General features: G+C 40.0%; 1 protein-coding gene across 7 annotated transcripts in view; it reads right to left on the reverse strand.

Moving 5' to 3' along the window:
* znf407 (zinc finger protein 407) overlaps nucleotides 1-12,669 on the reverse strand; it is a 191,083-nt gene extending 178,414 nt beyond the window's left edge. For all 7 annotated transcript variants that reach the window (XR_008571946.1, XM_054780923.1, XM_054780921.1 and 4 more), the window contains exons 1-3: nucleotides 12,574-12,669; nucleotides 10,561-11,282; nucleotides 8,322-10,448 (exon numbers count right to left, since the gene is read on the reverse strand). Coding sequence is in view for 6 of the 7 variants with exons in the window: in XM_054780923.1 (XP_054636898.1) it covers nucleotides 8,322-10,448; nucleotides 10,561-11,164 (2,731 nt within the window). In the remaining variant the exon portion in view is untranslated. The remainder of the gene's footprint in view (nucleotides 1-8,321; nucleotides 10,449-10,560; nucleotides 11,283-12,573) is intronic.
* Nucleotides 12,670-18,388: the final 5,719 nt, after the last annotated feature.

The raw sequence follows: 18,388 nt of genomic DNA on the forward strand, positions 1-18,388 counted from the left end.
GCCAATCAGAAACTAAAAAGCTACAACTGTTTGGTGATGAGTATAGTGAGATATTCGATCTACTATGACGTAAATATCTTTAAAATCAGCACACTTACTCAAAGCTCAAGAAAGGTCGTTGTTTTGGAGGCATGCATGTTATAAGGCGCACACAAACGCGTCTACCAGCGCAGAAAGCAAAACCAACACCCGTAAGTCAATAACGTCTTGTTCTGTGAACTAAGATTTAAAAACATTAGATAATGTTGCACATTTCTGACACAAACCAAAATTTTCAGTTTTACCCGTGCACACACAAACACTTAATCTCCATGCTGGCCAGAGCAGGGTTTCCACTACATGTAATTGATCGTAGCGCACCTTCATGGCAAAATAAAAGCCGCCACACCTTAAAACGCAGGTTGTTTGTTTTTTTTTTTTACTTGAGTAATATATTGTATGAATGGATATATATGCTATATAAATACATACTGTATAGCTTATAGTACTGCTTTTTATTTTTGATAAACATGCAACGGAATCGCCTGTCTGTTCTGTTGGCACTTGCGCATGTGTAACCAAAACACTGAGTGGAGATTTGCTTTGTAAATGAAGTGCAATTAAAATGTTGGCAGCCACATAAAACACATAGCTCACCTCTCGTTTCTTTTTGTAAAAGTAGCTTTAATAGTGCTGCACATTGGATACACCCATGCTATCATAACCCTGGACTTTCAATTGATACTGTTTATACAAGGCAGATAAAAGTCATAAAAATTGCTATTTGTCATAATTTTAAAAAATTGAAGACGTCACGGCGGCGGCAGTCCGCCCTCCCATGCAGCCCATCCTAGGGGAAACCCTGCAGAGTTTACCAAAAGCTCTATGCCCTGGCTCGCGTCAGAAATTTACGGCCAAATTTTGCCTCGGTTTGCATATGTTCTCCAGTTAATGTAAAACACGGCGCGCATCTTGTTTTTAATACACTTTGTCAATCCAGCTGTGTTCTTAATGTATTTTTATCCTTAGCTTGCTAACAAAATGGCAACTGGAACCGGAAATCAGCTATGTCGCCCGTCTATGATGTCATCAGCAGTTTAACGCTCAACAATGTGAACACAAAACACGTTTTTAGTTTTACAATGATAGTTTTATATGCATAAAACAGCTCTAAATGCATATACTATAAATGATGAATAAAAGGGATAAATAAACATGTAAGGTTACTTTTACCTTTATAGAAGATGTGACTGTTCCCAAAGCACAATGTGGCAGCGAGATCAACACGAACACTACCTTCATGTTTTGTCACAAGTTGTTTCCTGAATTCAAAAGTGTTTTGTTTTGTTTTTGACCTTCTTTATCAAATGCTGGCACTTGCAACTTTCTTTGGCTCCATTTTGGATTATTGAGGTGAGAAACACTACTGAAGTCACTAAATAACTCATGGCAAAACATGAAGGTGGTGTCTGTATTTATCTTGCTCCTACATGATGTCTTTGTGAACAATCACGTCAAGAATCACATCTTCAATAAAGGTACAAGTAACCTTAAATGTTCATTCATCCCTTTAATTCATTTATTTGTATGGAAATGCATTTGGAATTGTTTTCTGCATGTAAAAATATAAGTGTAAAACTATAAAAATTTCTGGAACGGATCAATTGGACTTAAATAGTTTCTTGTGGGAAATTTTGATTGGGTTAGCGTCATTTAGAATAGATTAATGATGCTAACCAAGGTTCCACTGTATCCGTGCAAACATGGCCTTAAAACACTCGTGCGACATGTGTCATGGCCAATTTTGCAAATTGACAAAAACATCTTCAGTTGTGTTGCTGCCATCCATTCACAGAAAAAAATATCAAGCATATACTATCTGAGTACTCTGATTGGCAGATAATGTGTTTAGTTAGTAAACACATTGGTACTGCACCGTCATCAGTGTGATTTACACGAATGTTCCAAAGACCTTGCTGCAATGCAAAACACAATGGGCCACAGGCATGTTTTAGTTCCTAAACTACATTTAACAAGAAATAAAAAGTTATGAACATTACAAAATCAGGATGAATGCATCCGTGTGGATGATGTATGATTGTGAATCTATACTATCCCACAGGCCCCCGACACGCACTTCTGGTGTACAGTTAAAATTCAAGAGGAACTTAACCAATTGATAAAATTATCTCTTTGTCCGTATGGTGTAGCTATTGCAAACAGTGCAAGCCAATGCTAGGCAGTACGATACCAGCCTTTTATGATATCCACGTTTGCATCTCTGAGCAAAATGACACTCTTTCTAGGTGAATATTCCAAAACATTCTGCAATATTTATTCTAGGGGCAGCTAGTGAATTGATTAAGCACTTTATGTAGATTACTAATTCGTTCAGTCACGGTTCACTTGCTGCAAGCTGGAAGTATGACACATTGAATCTTAAACCGGTAACGAAGATTGAAAGGCAAGCGTGTGCTAACAAGGCCCATAAACACAGAGGGTGGGAGGGTCTACGCATGGTCTGCAGCAAAGGCAAATGCATCATTTCAGATGTCCATACTGTAACCCACACATGTAAATATTTCAATCACACAACCACATCCTTATATCTGCGAATGAAACAACACATTCCATCCATCCTCTATACCGCTGCTTCCTCATTAGGGTCGCAGGGGCATGCTGGAGCCTATCCAGACTTCGGGTACACCCTGGACTGGTCGCCAGTCGCCAGCCAATCACAGGACAATCACCTATTCACACTCACATTCATACCTACGGGCAATTTAGAGTCGTCAATTAACCTCACCTGCATGTTTTTTTTGGAATGTGCCGGAGTACCCGGAGAAAACCCACGCGCACACGGGGAGAACATGCAAACTCCACAAAGAAATGCCCAGGGGAGAATCGAACCCAGGCCTTCCCGATCTCCAAGCTGTTACTGTGTTGGCCAACGTGCTAACCACTAGACCACAGACCACCGTGCGGCCTGAAACAACACATTCTTCTCCATCTTTTAGATCACTCCTCTTTGCTCACACGGAAAATCGAAAATTAGGGTTTCACCAAGGGGTGTGTCTAAAGCTGATTTGTACGAATGGTTTGAATGAGTCGTGACAGACAGAAAAAAGATGTAACATCCCTCAGTTCTCACATCTTATCACATTAATACTTCACCGCTCCACTTAAACACCCGTCATGAAACTGAAATTGACCATCAATGCTGTGTCATGTTAAATTAATACTGCTTTCCACACGGGTGATGTGGCTCCCTCGTGTCCCTGATGAGATAGCGAATGACTAATTCATTTCCTGAGAAGTGACTGGAGCTATGTGATGTTTAGCTGCACGTCCATACACAATGCGATGCTTTAAGCCTCACATCTGATCTGTAATAGTTTTGTCGATGGTGGTGCCAGTACATTTTAAGCTATCAAAATTGATTCTGCTTTTTTAGCTTTTGTATGAATGAAGTTCAAGAAAATTGTTGAAATGTACAGCGGGGGGGTAATCATTATTTGATTCCCTGCTGATTTTTTAAGTGTACACTCTTACAAAGACATGGACAGGGGGTAATTTTTTTTGTTGTGTGTATTTGGTCATTGTCCTGCTGGAAGACCCATCCATCTTATCCTACCTTGAACGTGGAACATTTTGACAAATCCTGCCAGCGAAGGGCTTGGAGTATACGTTTTTTTTTCTCATATTTATATCACATTACATTTCTGTGAATGCCCTTTCACCATGTGGACCCATTACTTTGATGCTCAGTCTTAAGTCAGACAAACCACCCAAGTGAAAAAGTGACCAATTTACCTAAAAATGCAAATTCCAGTAGTGCGCTCATTGGCAAAATGGAAATGTGCACACGTTTCCTTTAAGGGACAAATTGACAAATCTGTGTGCAACCTCCCACTAGCTTCTTCTGATTTCAGTGATTAATCAAGAGGATAAAAACTAGGTCGTAATTAAAAGAATCTGGACATGCTCTCAGCCTCCAAACTGGCAGACCCCCATTGCGCTGCTCCACAGCCCGATAAACAAATTCCAAGAATAAATGACTGCCATATAAAAAGTAAATAACTCACTATAATGAGGGAACTTAAGCAATAATAACAACTGGCATATGCTGTCAGAATTAAGAAAGATTGTTGTTTTCCACCATATGAAAACCAAAATTTCATGACCGAAAGTGTAAATCCTATGAATTTAAACAAAAATTTAAAAAGGCCAACTAAAGCTCAATGTGCCCTTGACCTGTTGACATCTCTCAGCACTTTGGAGTCACAGATTTCATTTTCCTAAGTAACACTGACTGCAAAAGAATAATGCTGTTGTCAGGTAGGAATTTATAGACACTGTTATTAGGAGCTCAACATTAATCTTGTATTTAACCTCCAATTCTCACAGCTTTGACCAGTTAAATATTGGCAGCCATAGACCAGATCTGGCACAACAATACTGACAAATTAAAATGATTACTGTTGCAGGGACTTGTGGTGCACAACAAAGCTATAATACTGACATAGGCCAGCCACAGACACAGAAAATGGATTATGGAATCCAAGTCTCATTAATGTTTGAGCAGAAGAGGGAATGAAACATTCAAAGTGGAGAAGGGCATTTATTGATGGTTCCCTCACATCCCATTCCTGCATTAAGTTGATTTTAAAAGCAATTAATACACATGGTCAGGGAGATGTAACAGAACACCGTATGGTCTTAACCTGTCGAACATTTCCTAGCCAAAGCCCTGAGCAAGTCTCTGCTTTGCATTATAAATGACAGGATAAATCTTAATGGATTGGGGATAATCAACTAGCCATGAAGGCTGACATATACACACATTCACTACGCATTTTGCCGCTCACACACGTACACAACTGTGGACATCCAGACACAAGGGAAATTAAAGGCTTTGAATACGTCTGCATTGATTATTTTAAATTATTAGCCCACCTCTCTTTGGACCTCCAATGCTTTTAGCCTCAGCGTTAACACATTTACAGAGACTTATTGACTATAATTACAACTGAGTCTTGGTAATGGACACATCAATTATGAGTCGCACATGTCTCTGACCATACAAGCGTTGCTCAGGGAATCCCAATCTGCGGTCCATTAGCGTTTCTCTTGCTGTTGTGAAGCCCAATCAGTCTTTACCGTCACCTCTACTGAAACAGCTTTTACCTGGCTATAGTAGACAGTAGCTTTAAAGGAAAACTGCATGTTTTTGGAATTTTGCCCAACATCCACAATCCTTGTGAGACATGTTTTTCTCTTTTCTGTGTGTTCTAAAGATATAAAAACAGATAAAAAGTGACTGCTCGTAATGGGACACACCTATGCTGCCTATAAAGACCGCTATTAAAACACCTCCAAAAACCACCAACAAGGTTTAATGGTTTTATATACATGCTGTGACCATGTAGTAACAGGCACTTTACTGATAGCATGTAATACTTACACTGTTTTGTCGTATTTTGGTCCCTTTAAGCATTACCGGAACTTCCTTCCCGGGCGCATTGATTTCACATAGCAACATAGAAAGTAAAGCCTCCAACTACCATAAACTTTTCCAAACTCAAAAATAAAAACAAAGCAGCAGCTCCAATATGTAGCTTTACCCTTCGGTTGTCGCCTGAGGCGTTCTAAGTGCATTGTGATGCGCTGCGGGCGAGAGTTCGATTGGCATCACAAAATGAATTATAATAATAAGAATGTTGCTGTAGCTTGGTTAGTATGCACGTCACATTATATGCAAATGGAGCATCGTTGCCGATTTTTGGTGTTTGGTGTTTTTTTTCCCAGACGACTTTATAGGCGGAATATGTGTTTCCATTACATGCATTCTTAGCTCTGTCTTTGTATCTGTGTTTATATCTTTAGAAGGCACAGAAACGAGAAAGACATTTGTGTTGATGTCTCACATAAGGATTGTGGATTATGGGTAAAATAAAAAAAAAAAAGTGCAGTCTTCCGTTAACATTAGGTCCCTGTGCCAAAAAGGGGTTGTATGTTGCTCAATTTAAGAATTAAATGAATCAACATGCTGTAAAGAACTCAAAAATATTTAGCGGTAAAGTTAAATGAACTCAAAGTGAGATCATGAAAATAAAAGCATTGGCATATTATCCCTCACAACATGATAACACTGAATTTACAAAAATTGATTTGATATTCTCTCTCTCTTTTTCAAAAACCTACCTAAGTGAAAGAGGATTGCCTAAATCTGAAGGTTAAAAAGTCTACATCTTTCCCCAAACTTAGGGTTTAAAACACCCTTTCTTCCCATCTATATAATATCAACTACACAGATGCAAGATTTCACTACACCAGCATTTTTATGGCCCAATTCACGCTAAGGTGCCATTGCACTTTCACTTCATTTTATGGCCCAATCCAGTCTGCCGTGCCATGGCACTAACAGTTCATCCCATCTGTATAATTGTCAGGTTTTTACTTACATTAAACAACTTGTCAGTTTCAGAGTGAGAGCAGCTTCTGATCATGCATTTTAATGCGGAAAAGAGCTCTGACCTGCTTTTAAAACCACAGAGTGCGCCAAAAGCGTAGCTACAGTGTGTATAGATAGTGAACATTAGGGCTACACGATTCTGCAAAAAATGTGAAAGATTTTTTACTTAGAATTGAAATCCCAATTCTCTGGGCCGATTTTTTTTTTCCCCCCACACGTGTACATACGCAAACACACACACACACACGCATATAAGAATACTACACACTGTCCCACTTTACTTCATACTTCCATGCAAGATTTACAGTGGCTCATACAAAACGTAATTCATGTTTTCATTATGTCTTATTGTGTTTGTAGTCACCTTTTTAATGTTTGCTTCAGCATTTGTTTTTGAGCTGTTTGCAAATACTGCAAATGGAATTTGTCAATAGCGAGTAAATATGACTAAATGATATTGCTAAAGTGTTTTTGTGAATAGGCATTTTATAAACACAATGTATTACCGTAAATTCTGGTGTGTAAGCCACTACTTTTTTCTTACCGGGTTTTATAACAATGCAGCTAATGTATGGCTAAATTCTAATCTTGTGACATCTCCTTTATTTCAGAACTACTACCAATTGTTTAAATACTGTGCTAAGTCAGTGAGGCAGGAGCCAATCACGAGATATCAGTGCACTCACAACAAGCTTGTCAACACTTTGGAAATCACAGGAGGTCATTATATATAACAGTATAGCAATATAGAAGTCTGACTCACGGTGTCATCTTACTAAGAACACAAAATTCATCACACAGCAACACTCAAAAGGTATAGTGTTCCCTCACTCTATCGCAGTTCACCTTTTGTGGATTCGCTCTTTTGCAGAATTTTTCTAGTGCTTCTTTTTTTTATATTACATCATATGAACGCTATTACAGGCCGAGCCTACGTCTTGGATTTTACTTATTGCAGGTTATTTTGGGAACCTTTCCCCCGTGATAAACAAGGGAACACTGCACCTAAAAAAAAAAAAAAAAACTCCTTTAAAGTCTTCCCATAATGCACTGCATCTGAGCAACGCATTAATTTGGGTGCTGCAATGACTCCCTCTGGGCTCCTCTGGTGGACAGACGCAGCATTGCAGTGCCATCCATCCATTTACTATGCTGCTTGTCCTCAAATGAAATGATTTGCTAAAACTTAATGCGTTATGGGAAAAGTTTTTTTTTAACTCGTTTTGGTACATGTTTGTATATTTATTAGGTATACCTTTTGAGTGTTAATTTGCTGTGCGATGAGTTTAGTGTTGCTTGTAAGATGACACCTTCAGTCAGACTGTGATATTGAGTAATGACCTCCTGCAATTTCCAATGGGTTGACAAGCTTGTTGTGGGTTTTTTTTCATAGCTCATAATTGGCTCCTGACAAATAAAGAGCTGCCTGGTCCTCACGGATTATATATGCCATTTTAAGATGTGGACACATGCAGCTTATACACCTGTAAATATATAAATATTGAATATTTACCTGTAAACATGCTGTGGGGTTGCTTTCTTTGGGGCTTTAGTATGAACTTATGAACAGCACAAAATAGCAGCCAATTTTGGGCTAAACTTTACAAAATTGCAATTGAAGTTTTGGGATGGTCTAGACAGACAGAGGACCCAGACCTTCATTCCACTCAAATTTTGTGGGGTGACCTCAAGAAAACTGTGCACAAGGGATGTCCTTGCAATGTGACAAAGTTGGAGAGTGGGCAATGTATTGTGGTGTCTATTTTTTATATTAAGAAAATCCTTGTATGTTAACATAGGTGTGTTTTCTATATGCACTGTGGTGCATGTGAGATAACAACAACATACACAAATGCAGGATACATACCAGTGTGTGTGCGAATGTGTGCCAGAAAGGCCATGGAGTTACTGCTCTTGCCCACTTTGCCGCAGTACTTGCAAACGTTGCCTTGGTGCTCTTCCCGCTCACGATTGATCTGTTCGGTGTCCTCCAACACATATTTGTTGACTTGTTTCAGCAGCTCGTCATGTTTCTCCTTTATGTGAATAAACAGGTCTTGTTCCGTTTCGAAGCGGTCTGTGCATTTAGTACACTTGAAGCATGCTCCACCTTCAAGTCGTTCTTCAAGGCTGTTCTGCTCATTTCGGATGTGGGAGGCACTGGTCAGGTGCTGATGCAGGTTGCTCTCAGTGTAGAATGACTTGCCACACACCAAGCAGTGGAAATGCTTATCTTTGGTCGGGTGCTTCATTGAGATGTGGACATTCAGACCGCTGAGCCCGTCTGCCAAAAAGCCACAGTCATCACAGCGGATTCCGGTGCTGCTCAATTTGGCCTCATTCTTTGTCTTTCTTTCTGTGGGTTCAAACTTTTTAACATAGACATGGGACAGAAGCACAGAGGATTCTGGTGCTTCTCTTGTCAAACCTTCAACAGCATCCTGGCCTTCCAAAGGAAGCCCCTCTAACCGTGCCTTGTCCTGCTGAGCAAGGGCCTTCACAGACACAATGCAGGCATCGAAAGCACCGGCATTGGACGGTTTCGGAACTGACAGAGAGCTTTTTTCTGTGCTTATCCCTTCCACGTGTTTGTCATCTTCTGCTTGGCTTTGTTGCTGAGACTGTTGCACGACAAGTTCAATCTCTGTTGGGGACTTGGTATCAGACGGTGCAGTTTGTCTTACTGTACAGTCAGTCGAATCTTGATCGCCAGAGGAAGCTGTAATGTTGTCTGCTTCCTTTTCCTCTGCAGCATCAACAGGCTTAGTACTGACAAAAGATGCCACTGTGTCCTGACATTTTTCTTCAAGTTTTTTGTCTGAACTTTGCTTTGATTCTTCTGGGAGGCTTAAAGGTTCAGACTCAGGATGCACCATTGCACCAATAGGATCCTTGAGCTGTGCCGACATTTGACCACCATTCTCCTGTGATGCCAGGTATATCTGGCTTTTTTCCTTGTGTCGGTCTGTGCTGGCATGGCGAGTCATTTCCTTGCTTGTTAAAGCGTAGTATTTGCATGCCAGACAGACATATTCATAGTCCCTGGTGTGTTTTTTTTTCACATGAAGATGGAGGGAGGAGACTGACTGAGCTACAAAATCGCAATGGCTGCAAAGAACACGGTCATATTGATCTTCTTGTGGGCTTGTATATGACACGAGTCGATCTTCTTTGCTGTGTTCTTTGGCGACTTCCGAGTCCTGCTGTATTTCTGTGGACTGTGATGTTTCATTTGGTTCCGGGGATTGTGTATCTGTGGGTTCCTGAGGTGAAGTGCTTTCAAGATTTTTGGCAGGGCTGTTTGCACACTGTTGAACACGCTTCATGTGTTTTTTTGTGATACAATGACGATCTATGTCTCCTTTGGTCACACAGCTATAATTGCACACAGTACACCGGTAAACATATTCCTTGCTGTGTTTACGACGAACATGGATACCTAGGTTGGTGGCATTAGATACAATTAAGCCACAATAACCACATTTGGTTGAGGACACTTGTTTTGGCCTCCCTCTTTTCCGTTTTGGAGGCTCCAATTCCACATCGTCTTCTTCTTCTTCTTCTTCTTCTTCTGCTACAGCTTGAGCTGCCTCCATTGACTCTTTGATTCCCTGGGCCACAACAGCTATGCCATCTCCACCTCCATCTCCTTTGTTTACCCTCTCAACATACTCCGCCGTGCAGGAAGACTCTTCACTATTCTGCCTGACCAGATGTTGCATGTGGGTATCTGAGCAAAGATGTCTGTCCATCCATTCAGATGTAGCGGAAAAGAAGTTACATAATTTACAGCGGTACCAATCCAAGCCGGGGTGCTTGACGCGAGCATGGCTCTCTAGCAAGGAGCGTGTGAATACCTTGAAATCGCAGTTTGCACACTTCAGTTGAGTTCTGCTCACTGGACGTTTTAGCATCACTTGTACAGGGGTAATCTTTAAAGAACTTTCACTGTCTTCAGCCTCCTCTTCTTCATCCATGTTTTCTTCATCACCAACTAAAAGACAATTGATACAAATAATTTCATCATGAAGCATAACATTTTTTGGGGGGGTATGTACTCTGGTATGTTAAGCTAAATTACTAAACAGCAAAGAGCAAATACTCACATGTGTATGGGGTGTCTTTGCTGTGGTGTCTCTGGATATGTACATCAAGAGGAGACTGGTCCCTAAACTCCTGTCCACAGTAGTTGCATGAATATATAATCTTGGGTTTTGGGGTTCGTTTGCTCACTCTTCTCTCTTGAGGAGATACAGTCTGCTCTTGAGTTGCCTCCTGGGCCCATGTCACCACCTTTCTACTTAAACCACCCTCATGGGAAGCTGAGCTCGGCTCATTAGGCTCAAGATTAGGATTGAGATTAGATTCAATGTTTTGTTGAACTTGAGTAGCACTCTCTGTCTCCATGTCGATCTCTTTTTGAACTTCACCTGGGTTGTCATCTGAGATGTTTTCGCTGTCCTCAGCTGTTTTTACATTTTCTTTAGCGCTCCTCTTATGTTTCCTTGCATAGTGAATCTTCAGTGATCTTGAGCATTTTGCTGAGAAGTCACAGACGGTGCATCGAGTAGTCTCATTTTCACTCAGAGAGCCTGGTTGCAGCTTCCGCGTGGGTGCTGCATCAACTTTTTCAATCTCCAGAGTTGTACTGGGTGAGTTGACTTGTGCATCCTCCATCTCCACATCATCTGGCTGTCCCTTGTTTGGCATTTTGTCCAAAGGAGTCTTCTTTTCTCATATAAATTCCATAGGTTTCTTATCTATATCATGTCTTGCTGTACTTACATAACGCTGTGAAAATGGCTCGAGTTGAAGATGAATCAAGCACCTATGTGAAACGATATGAAGCACACTTCAATTTGGCTACTTCCATTTCCCTCATACACAATTTAGAGGAATGAAAATGTATTATAGTTAAACCACAAATGTATTGTAATCAAGTTACAGATGATCAAGTGTCCCAGCAAGATTGTCTGGTCAAATACGTGTTAATGTCGCCATCTACCGTTTACAGCCGGCGATGTTTTTTGTTTGCTTAATTATACAATTCAGGCAGCTTTATACAGTAGAAGCAGCTGTTTTCTCACTATCTGCTATTGGGACATCATGGACAAAACGGCAATGTGAATCCGGATGTAGAATTTCGCAGCTACTTTAAAATAATGTTTGGTGTAATGCATTGTCAATGATAAATATAACGTCGCGATGAGTACTGTAATAAGTGAAACAGATCGTGACAAATACCCAGACAGGCGAAAATATGGTATTTGAATAACCTCAATGCTTGTATTTCTGTAGCTCATTTGTATATGCAAACTTGCACTATAATTTATATTGAAACGGCAAACGTTTTTTCCTTTAACTTGTATCTAGTGTCGTGGCAGGAAACGTCCAGAACATGTAGCTTGATTTTTTTTGTTAGCGTCTGCATGGTCCGCTGCAACATGAGCTTGGACCCTCAAAGACACTTTCTCATACGTGCATAAAAGCAAGTGGAGTCATTTGCAGTGGACACAATGGAAAGACAATAGCTTACATTTAATATAATACAGTTACGACCAAATATATTGAGACGGCCGGAGAAATAAAGGTCGTTTGGAAGTATTCTGGTCCTCACAGTGTTGCTAACACTGGTACTAGCATTAGCTACTAAGTAACGTTAAGACGACCAAACAGTAGTAAATGTGAGTGCTAACAACTACCACGACGCTTCATGCCTTAGTTTGCACGGCAAATGACGTGGCTTAAAACTCTTATTGGTCTAAATAGAGTTTTACTGGGACATTGGAGAGGTACACTTTTGTTTTCGTGCTACCATTTGCTAGTTAGCACCCTGTTCCTCATCTACTTTGAAATGTGAACAGATCAACCAATACAATTGCACCATCTGACTCGTAGTCCAATCACAGAAAAGGAATAGGCGGGTCTTAATCACTATCGAACCAAGAAAACGACGGCAGCACAGAGGCCCAAAAAGGAGGCTAGCATTGACAGCGTGACACTGTGCAGTAACGTAAGCAAAAATGCACATAATTATTAACAGCTGATTACACAACCAAGTCTAGGCAAAACACATGACCAAATACTCAATAAGGATGTGCGTAAAAACCCAAACCTACCTCCAATTTTGCAAATCTTCCCACCGTCCGCGCTTTTTGTAGCTAGACACAAATGGCGTACCGTAGCATGAGACGTGCGTCACACCAAGGCGGAACTTCTGCCCGCCTTTTCCCTTTTTTCTACCTCAGCTGTTTGCTTCAATGCCGCCTTCGGGTGTCGTGGGACAAACAAGTGTCATAAAGTGTCACAACATAACCATCAAACCCACTTATGGTCATAAGGGCTGAGTGGTCCAAGCAAATAACCAGAATGATAATTCACGAATTTAATGTTTTGTTGTTTTAAATTAACGACAAAACCAAGACACTGTTTCCCTTTCCGAGTGTATTGCGATCTCTCCTCTTTTATCATAGAACGCATAGAAAGACCCCTCTAATATTAAGGTAAGGGAAACACCAAACAAAAACTGCTGATTTAATGTAAAAAAAAAAAAGGCACTACAAATATGTTGGCTAAGAAGTACAATCTAACTGAAGATGCTGCAACAATTACCACTCTGTATTTAAAAGTAAGTAAAATAAAATTTATGATTTGTATTTTTCAAGTAAATTTTTTTAGCAGACTTGTGCTGTTGCTTTGTTTTGACTGAAAATCATAAAACCTGCAAAGAATCACCGCATGGGCTTGATAACCAGTATTTATGCAAAGGCTGATGATGGATTACACCATGGGCATTAATTGATTAAGCTGTCTGACAAGTAGGAGTGATAAATGATACAGACTGCAATGCACATCAGCTTACTTTAGCAATCATTTTGTTAAATTCATCACAGTCAAAATTAGATGACATGGATGGTTGCAAACACACACTACCTCCCTTGCCCAATTTTTCATTATGATTTATCATTCATTTCACTTCATTAGCTGTCTATTAAACAGGGGATCTATTCCTCGTGTATGCTTTTGAGCTAATAAATGTGTCACTGAGACTTCCCACGACCATTTACTGCATACATAGGCGTGCACACCATTTGAAGAAAATTAACCAAAATTAAATGGCACTGAAATGCACATCTGGCGTACTACAAACCATATAAAATACCAAAAACTGAACCCTGACTGCATAAAAGCGTAGCAGGATCCACACTTCCTAAAACTGCTACAAAAACTAGAACTAAAGAGGAACCTCCTTGTAGTTTTGTGAAAGGTCCCACAACATCTCATCATAAACAAACTCAAGAGGTGTTCCTTTCCCTGTATTTTCACAACATAAAACTATGCAAACTCTAAACAATGACCCCTGCCTGTGCTGAAATATTGCTGGTCTTATTTCCCCAACCAACACGGGCGTGCAGGTATAGCACAAAGAAATTGTTGCCCCGGCAATGGGGTGTATGGTGAGTGCTTACTTGCTGTTGTTATTGTGATGGGTTAAACCAGTACTTCTCAAATAGTGGGGCGGTGAACTGTTAGGAGGAGTGTGAGAGGCAGGGAGTACTTTTAATGTTACCGCAGACATGCCAACAAGTACAATTTTATCATACTTAACACGCAATTTGAGTCTTTAATACGCTTATATGCTTCACAGTCTCCATTTTCTTGCACTTTCCTTGTTTCAGTTTGAAGTTCAGTCTGTACAGTGCAGATAAATAAATAGATATTATCACTTTCTCAACAGTATTGGTGTGTGAAAACATTTCGGTCCGCAAGGGTGTCATGACAAAAATCATGGAGAACCACTGGGTTAAATAATGTCTACGAAGATGAAGACAATTACTGCAATTAACACAATTACTGCTCGTTCACTAACACATTTTAGTGTTCCCTGCATATGACTACCAGGAGTCACTTCATAAAGACAGATCAAACTGTATTTGACCTAGTTGTGCATTGAAAGTCACAGATACTAAAGCTACCGTAACTTTTGTCCACTAGAGGGCGGAATCTGCACATGTATTCCATGTTGAACATATTATGTTTATATTTTTGTTGTTGACCATATATGTTGCCGGCCAAAGCAGTTGCACAATGTGGAGTGTATGTCTGTGGCACTATAGTAACCTCCTAACAACCATTTTGCAAAAATAAAAGATCAGACCGAAGGTAACCTTACATAGTGGGCTTAAATTGACCTCTTTTGGGTCTCTACAGTTGGATGAAGGCAATTTATCAATACAGCAAACAGGTGTAAAAAGCAGTCATACAGGACACCTAAAAGTGCAGTCAGTGCAAATCCAACCTGTGATGTTCCAAGCACAAGATGTCATATCACGACAAAGAATATGGTAGAAAACGCTTTCTAATCATCCTAGATTTAGTCTAATACAGCAATATCCATCCATCCATCCATTTTCTATACCACTTCTCCTCATTAGGGTCGCGGAGGCATGCTGGAGCCTATCCCAGCTGACTTTGGGCAACAGGCGGGGTACACCCTGGACTGGTCGCCAGCCAATCGCAGATACAGCAATTATAATATAATAAATGAAAGTAATAGTTGTTTTTAGGTTTAAGTGGTCTCCACAGTGAATCACACATGACTTGTTTGGCTTAGTTTTTATGCCAGATGCCCTTCCTGACCCAACCCTTTGGTCTATGCCTGGGATCCACACTGGAGTGCTCCAATGGCCAGGAATGAAACCCTTTGCAACTGTACGAAAGGCAATAGTATGCACAATAAATTACAGTCATGGCCAAAAACACTGGTATGTTTGTCATGCCAAAGAGACCAACTTTTTACCTTACTTTTATACCTGTGGTTGACTTATACCTTCTAAGTATTGTGCCAGGCAAGTCTGGAAGGATAACCTCATCTTCTCCCCCCAGATCTCCCCATAATAACACACGGAATCCATGAGCCCACTAGCATTCATTAACATTCAATTATCTTTGTCCTTCATGATGGTCGCAACAGTCAAGCTGTTTGGACCAAAAGAGCGACAAATATTGGTGGGCGTGTCTCCTCTCTCTGAGCTGTTTATGATGTTCATTTCCACTTCTATGGTGATGGCTTTTCTTTACTTTGGCGCACTTTGGGTCCAACTTCGGGAGACATAATTAAGAGTTTAAATTTAATTAATAAGTAGACGTGTTTAGAATAGTCGACTATTTGATGATTTGATTCGGAAGTGTCTGATTTGGCTATCAATCTCACCGTCAAATCATATGAAAATGTCATGTGATCAAGATTGTACCATTGTGGCTAAATGAAGGTGCCCATTGCTGCTGCTGAGCATAATTTTTTTTAAAGAATGTCTTTGTTTTTGTTATAAATAGCTTATATTGATACAAAACCAGCCTAAAGAATGTAAAATGACGTGTGTTTAACAGAAGGCCTGCACTTAATACAAATTAATAAAATCATCCGCTACAGTGGCACAATCCAAAGGAACTGAGGTGAGCGCTAGCTTTGAACGCTAGTAAGACTGTCAATATCAACAGACTTATTGGCTCATAACGGCTACTAAAAAATAATCCAAAGTGTGGAAGTCTTTTGAAACGGTAAAAGATGACTCCAGAAAGTGAAGTGTAACTTGACGAACATCATTGGATCACCGTTGAAAATCATTGAATATCATTTAAAACGTGTTCGGCCGTTATGCCAACTTCATTTTAAATCCCGACACTGACTTTTAATGCAAGAAATTAGGCTGCTCACTGATAGTTTTGGCAAATTGTTTTTTTTTTAAGCCATGTTGTTCCTATTTTATGTGCACTCCTCTGATGTGTGCTGACAGTGACCATGTTTCGGTTTTGTCCGTGTTGCTTACTGTGGCACTAAATAAATAAAGGTACTGTTGTTCCACACCTACCATCTTTACCCTGAGTGTTTAACTTTTTTCTTTGAGGTGGAAAAAGTCACAAATGAGATCTTGTTTATTTGTAGGGATCGCCATTAGCTCTGCTCCTAAAAAAATGTTGACTATTTGTTAACGATGGACAAAATCTAATGAATCGGATTCGACTATGAACATCCTTCATCGAAGACAGCCCTGCTAATACTGTAAGCAATGGTATTTTTCCTCAGTGTGGCTGCGCAGGGACACACTGTATTGTTCCGCCCAGCACAATACTTCATTCAATTCAAGAGATTTATTGTCATATGCACAGCAAAACAGGTAATTATTCTACACAATGAAATTCTTATTCTGTTCATTCTCATTTGCTTTGCTTTTAAACGTAGCTTTCCTTGCCCTTCACTCTTCTGTGCTATTATGCCATCGATAGTAAATACCAACCTGTAAAGTAAATGGATTGCACATGCAGTTTCACTCCCCTCAGAGTACTTTCGTTAATCCCTTACACCTGAGCTCCGATCTTTTCCTCTACAGATCTGTGTCAAACCAGGGCTTGGTTGCAGCCAATTGTAAAAGAAGGAGAATGAAGATGTGAAAGTGGGATGGTTGTATGCTGTCAACAATGACCATTTCCTCTTCAAAACAGAAGGAAATACGTGAGTGACTGGATATGAAAGTATTGCTTGGGTTCTTCGCTGGCTGGGAGTGTCCGAGTTGAAACAGTGTGTTGATGGTTATGAGCTCTTCTAGAATCAAACACATGCACACCACACAGCTGTGGGATACAATTCTAGAAGGGTCACTCTTTGTCTAACCCCCACCCACCCCTCTCACTCCTCGGTTACCCCCATCCCTCCTTTTTCATCCATTCCTAGAAACATTACCTCACACCACATTAGGACGAGCCAGGGGTGTCACCTGGGGAGTGAATGAGTATATTAGCAAGTAAGCGGGTGACTTAGAGAAAACCAAATCCTCTTTGAATATTTCTGTTGAAATTTGACATTTGTAGAGCAATGGGTGGATCACCCAGAACTTAATGATTCCTACGTTCTTTCCCTCAATCCAAACTACTTTGCCGGCAACATCAACATTTGCAAACATAATCAACGATAACATAATGTGGACAAATCATTTGCAGATTTCAAATTTGGCATGAGTCAAACACAGAATAGAATAATTTCACTACTAAGTCATTATTTCAGAGATGTTTTATTATTACCCCAGTCTTACAGAGCTGATGAATAAAGGTGACATTTCATATCAGTAAAGTTAGACCAAATAAGTGGAGTTTTCTGTCAATAGTAATCAAAGCAAAATGGATTTTTTTAAAAAAACAGTCCAGGGTGTACCCCGCTTCTTGCCCAAAAGTCAGCTGGGATAGGCTCCAGCACAGCCCCGCAACCCTAGTGAGGACAAGCAGCATAGAGAATGGATGGATGGATGGGTTTTAAAAAAATGTTGATGTTAATGTTCTTACAGCCTTGGTTGTTGTAGACCCATCAAATGATGCTCCTGGTCATCTAAACATCCTTGAAGTTGTGGTTTATGAAAGTGTGTGTGTGTGTGTAACATCATTCAAACTCAGAGACTCCTCAGGCCCACCCAAATAGACCATTGAAATGAATGGAGAGTGGTTTTCATTCTGCTCTCTTCAAACGTTTGACTTTATCTGATTTGTCTAAAAACGTTTCACGTGTTGTGATTTTCTTTTTTAACTCAGTGGTTGTCATTTTAAACACAGTTGTCCCTCGGCACATCACGGTTTGAATTTTAATATATAAATTAGTTAATTAATTAATCATGCTGTTACGTGGTTGACTACGGCCTATTATTAGTCCAAAAATATGCATATTTAAGCAAATGTTTTTTGCCTAAATAAAGCATTTTCAAACATAAAAATGCCTTAAGCATCCATGCACTGACTGCTTATTAATGTATGAGTTATTGAATGATTTGCAAAAAGTGGACATGTGTTGCTTTTGCTCCTCCAAGTATGCAACTTGTCAGTGTTGTGCGCTGCCAGTGTTACTGCTACTACTCCAACTACTTTTTTGTACTACAGCAACAACTACCG

The sequence above is a fragment of the Dunckerocampus dactyliophorus genome, chromosome 7 (genome assembly GCF_027744805.1).
Source record: "Dunckerocampus dactyliophorus isolate RoL2022-P2 chromosome 7, RoL_Ddac_1.1, whole genome shotgun sequence".
NCBI classification, from domain to species: domain Eukaryota; kingdom Metazoa; phylum Chordata; class Actinopteri; order Syngnathiformes; family Syngnathidae; genus Dunckerocampus; species Dunckerocampus dactyliophorus.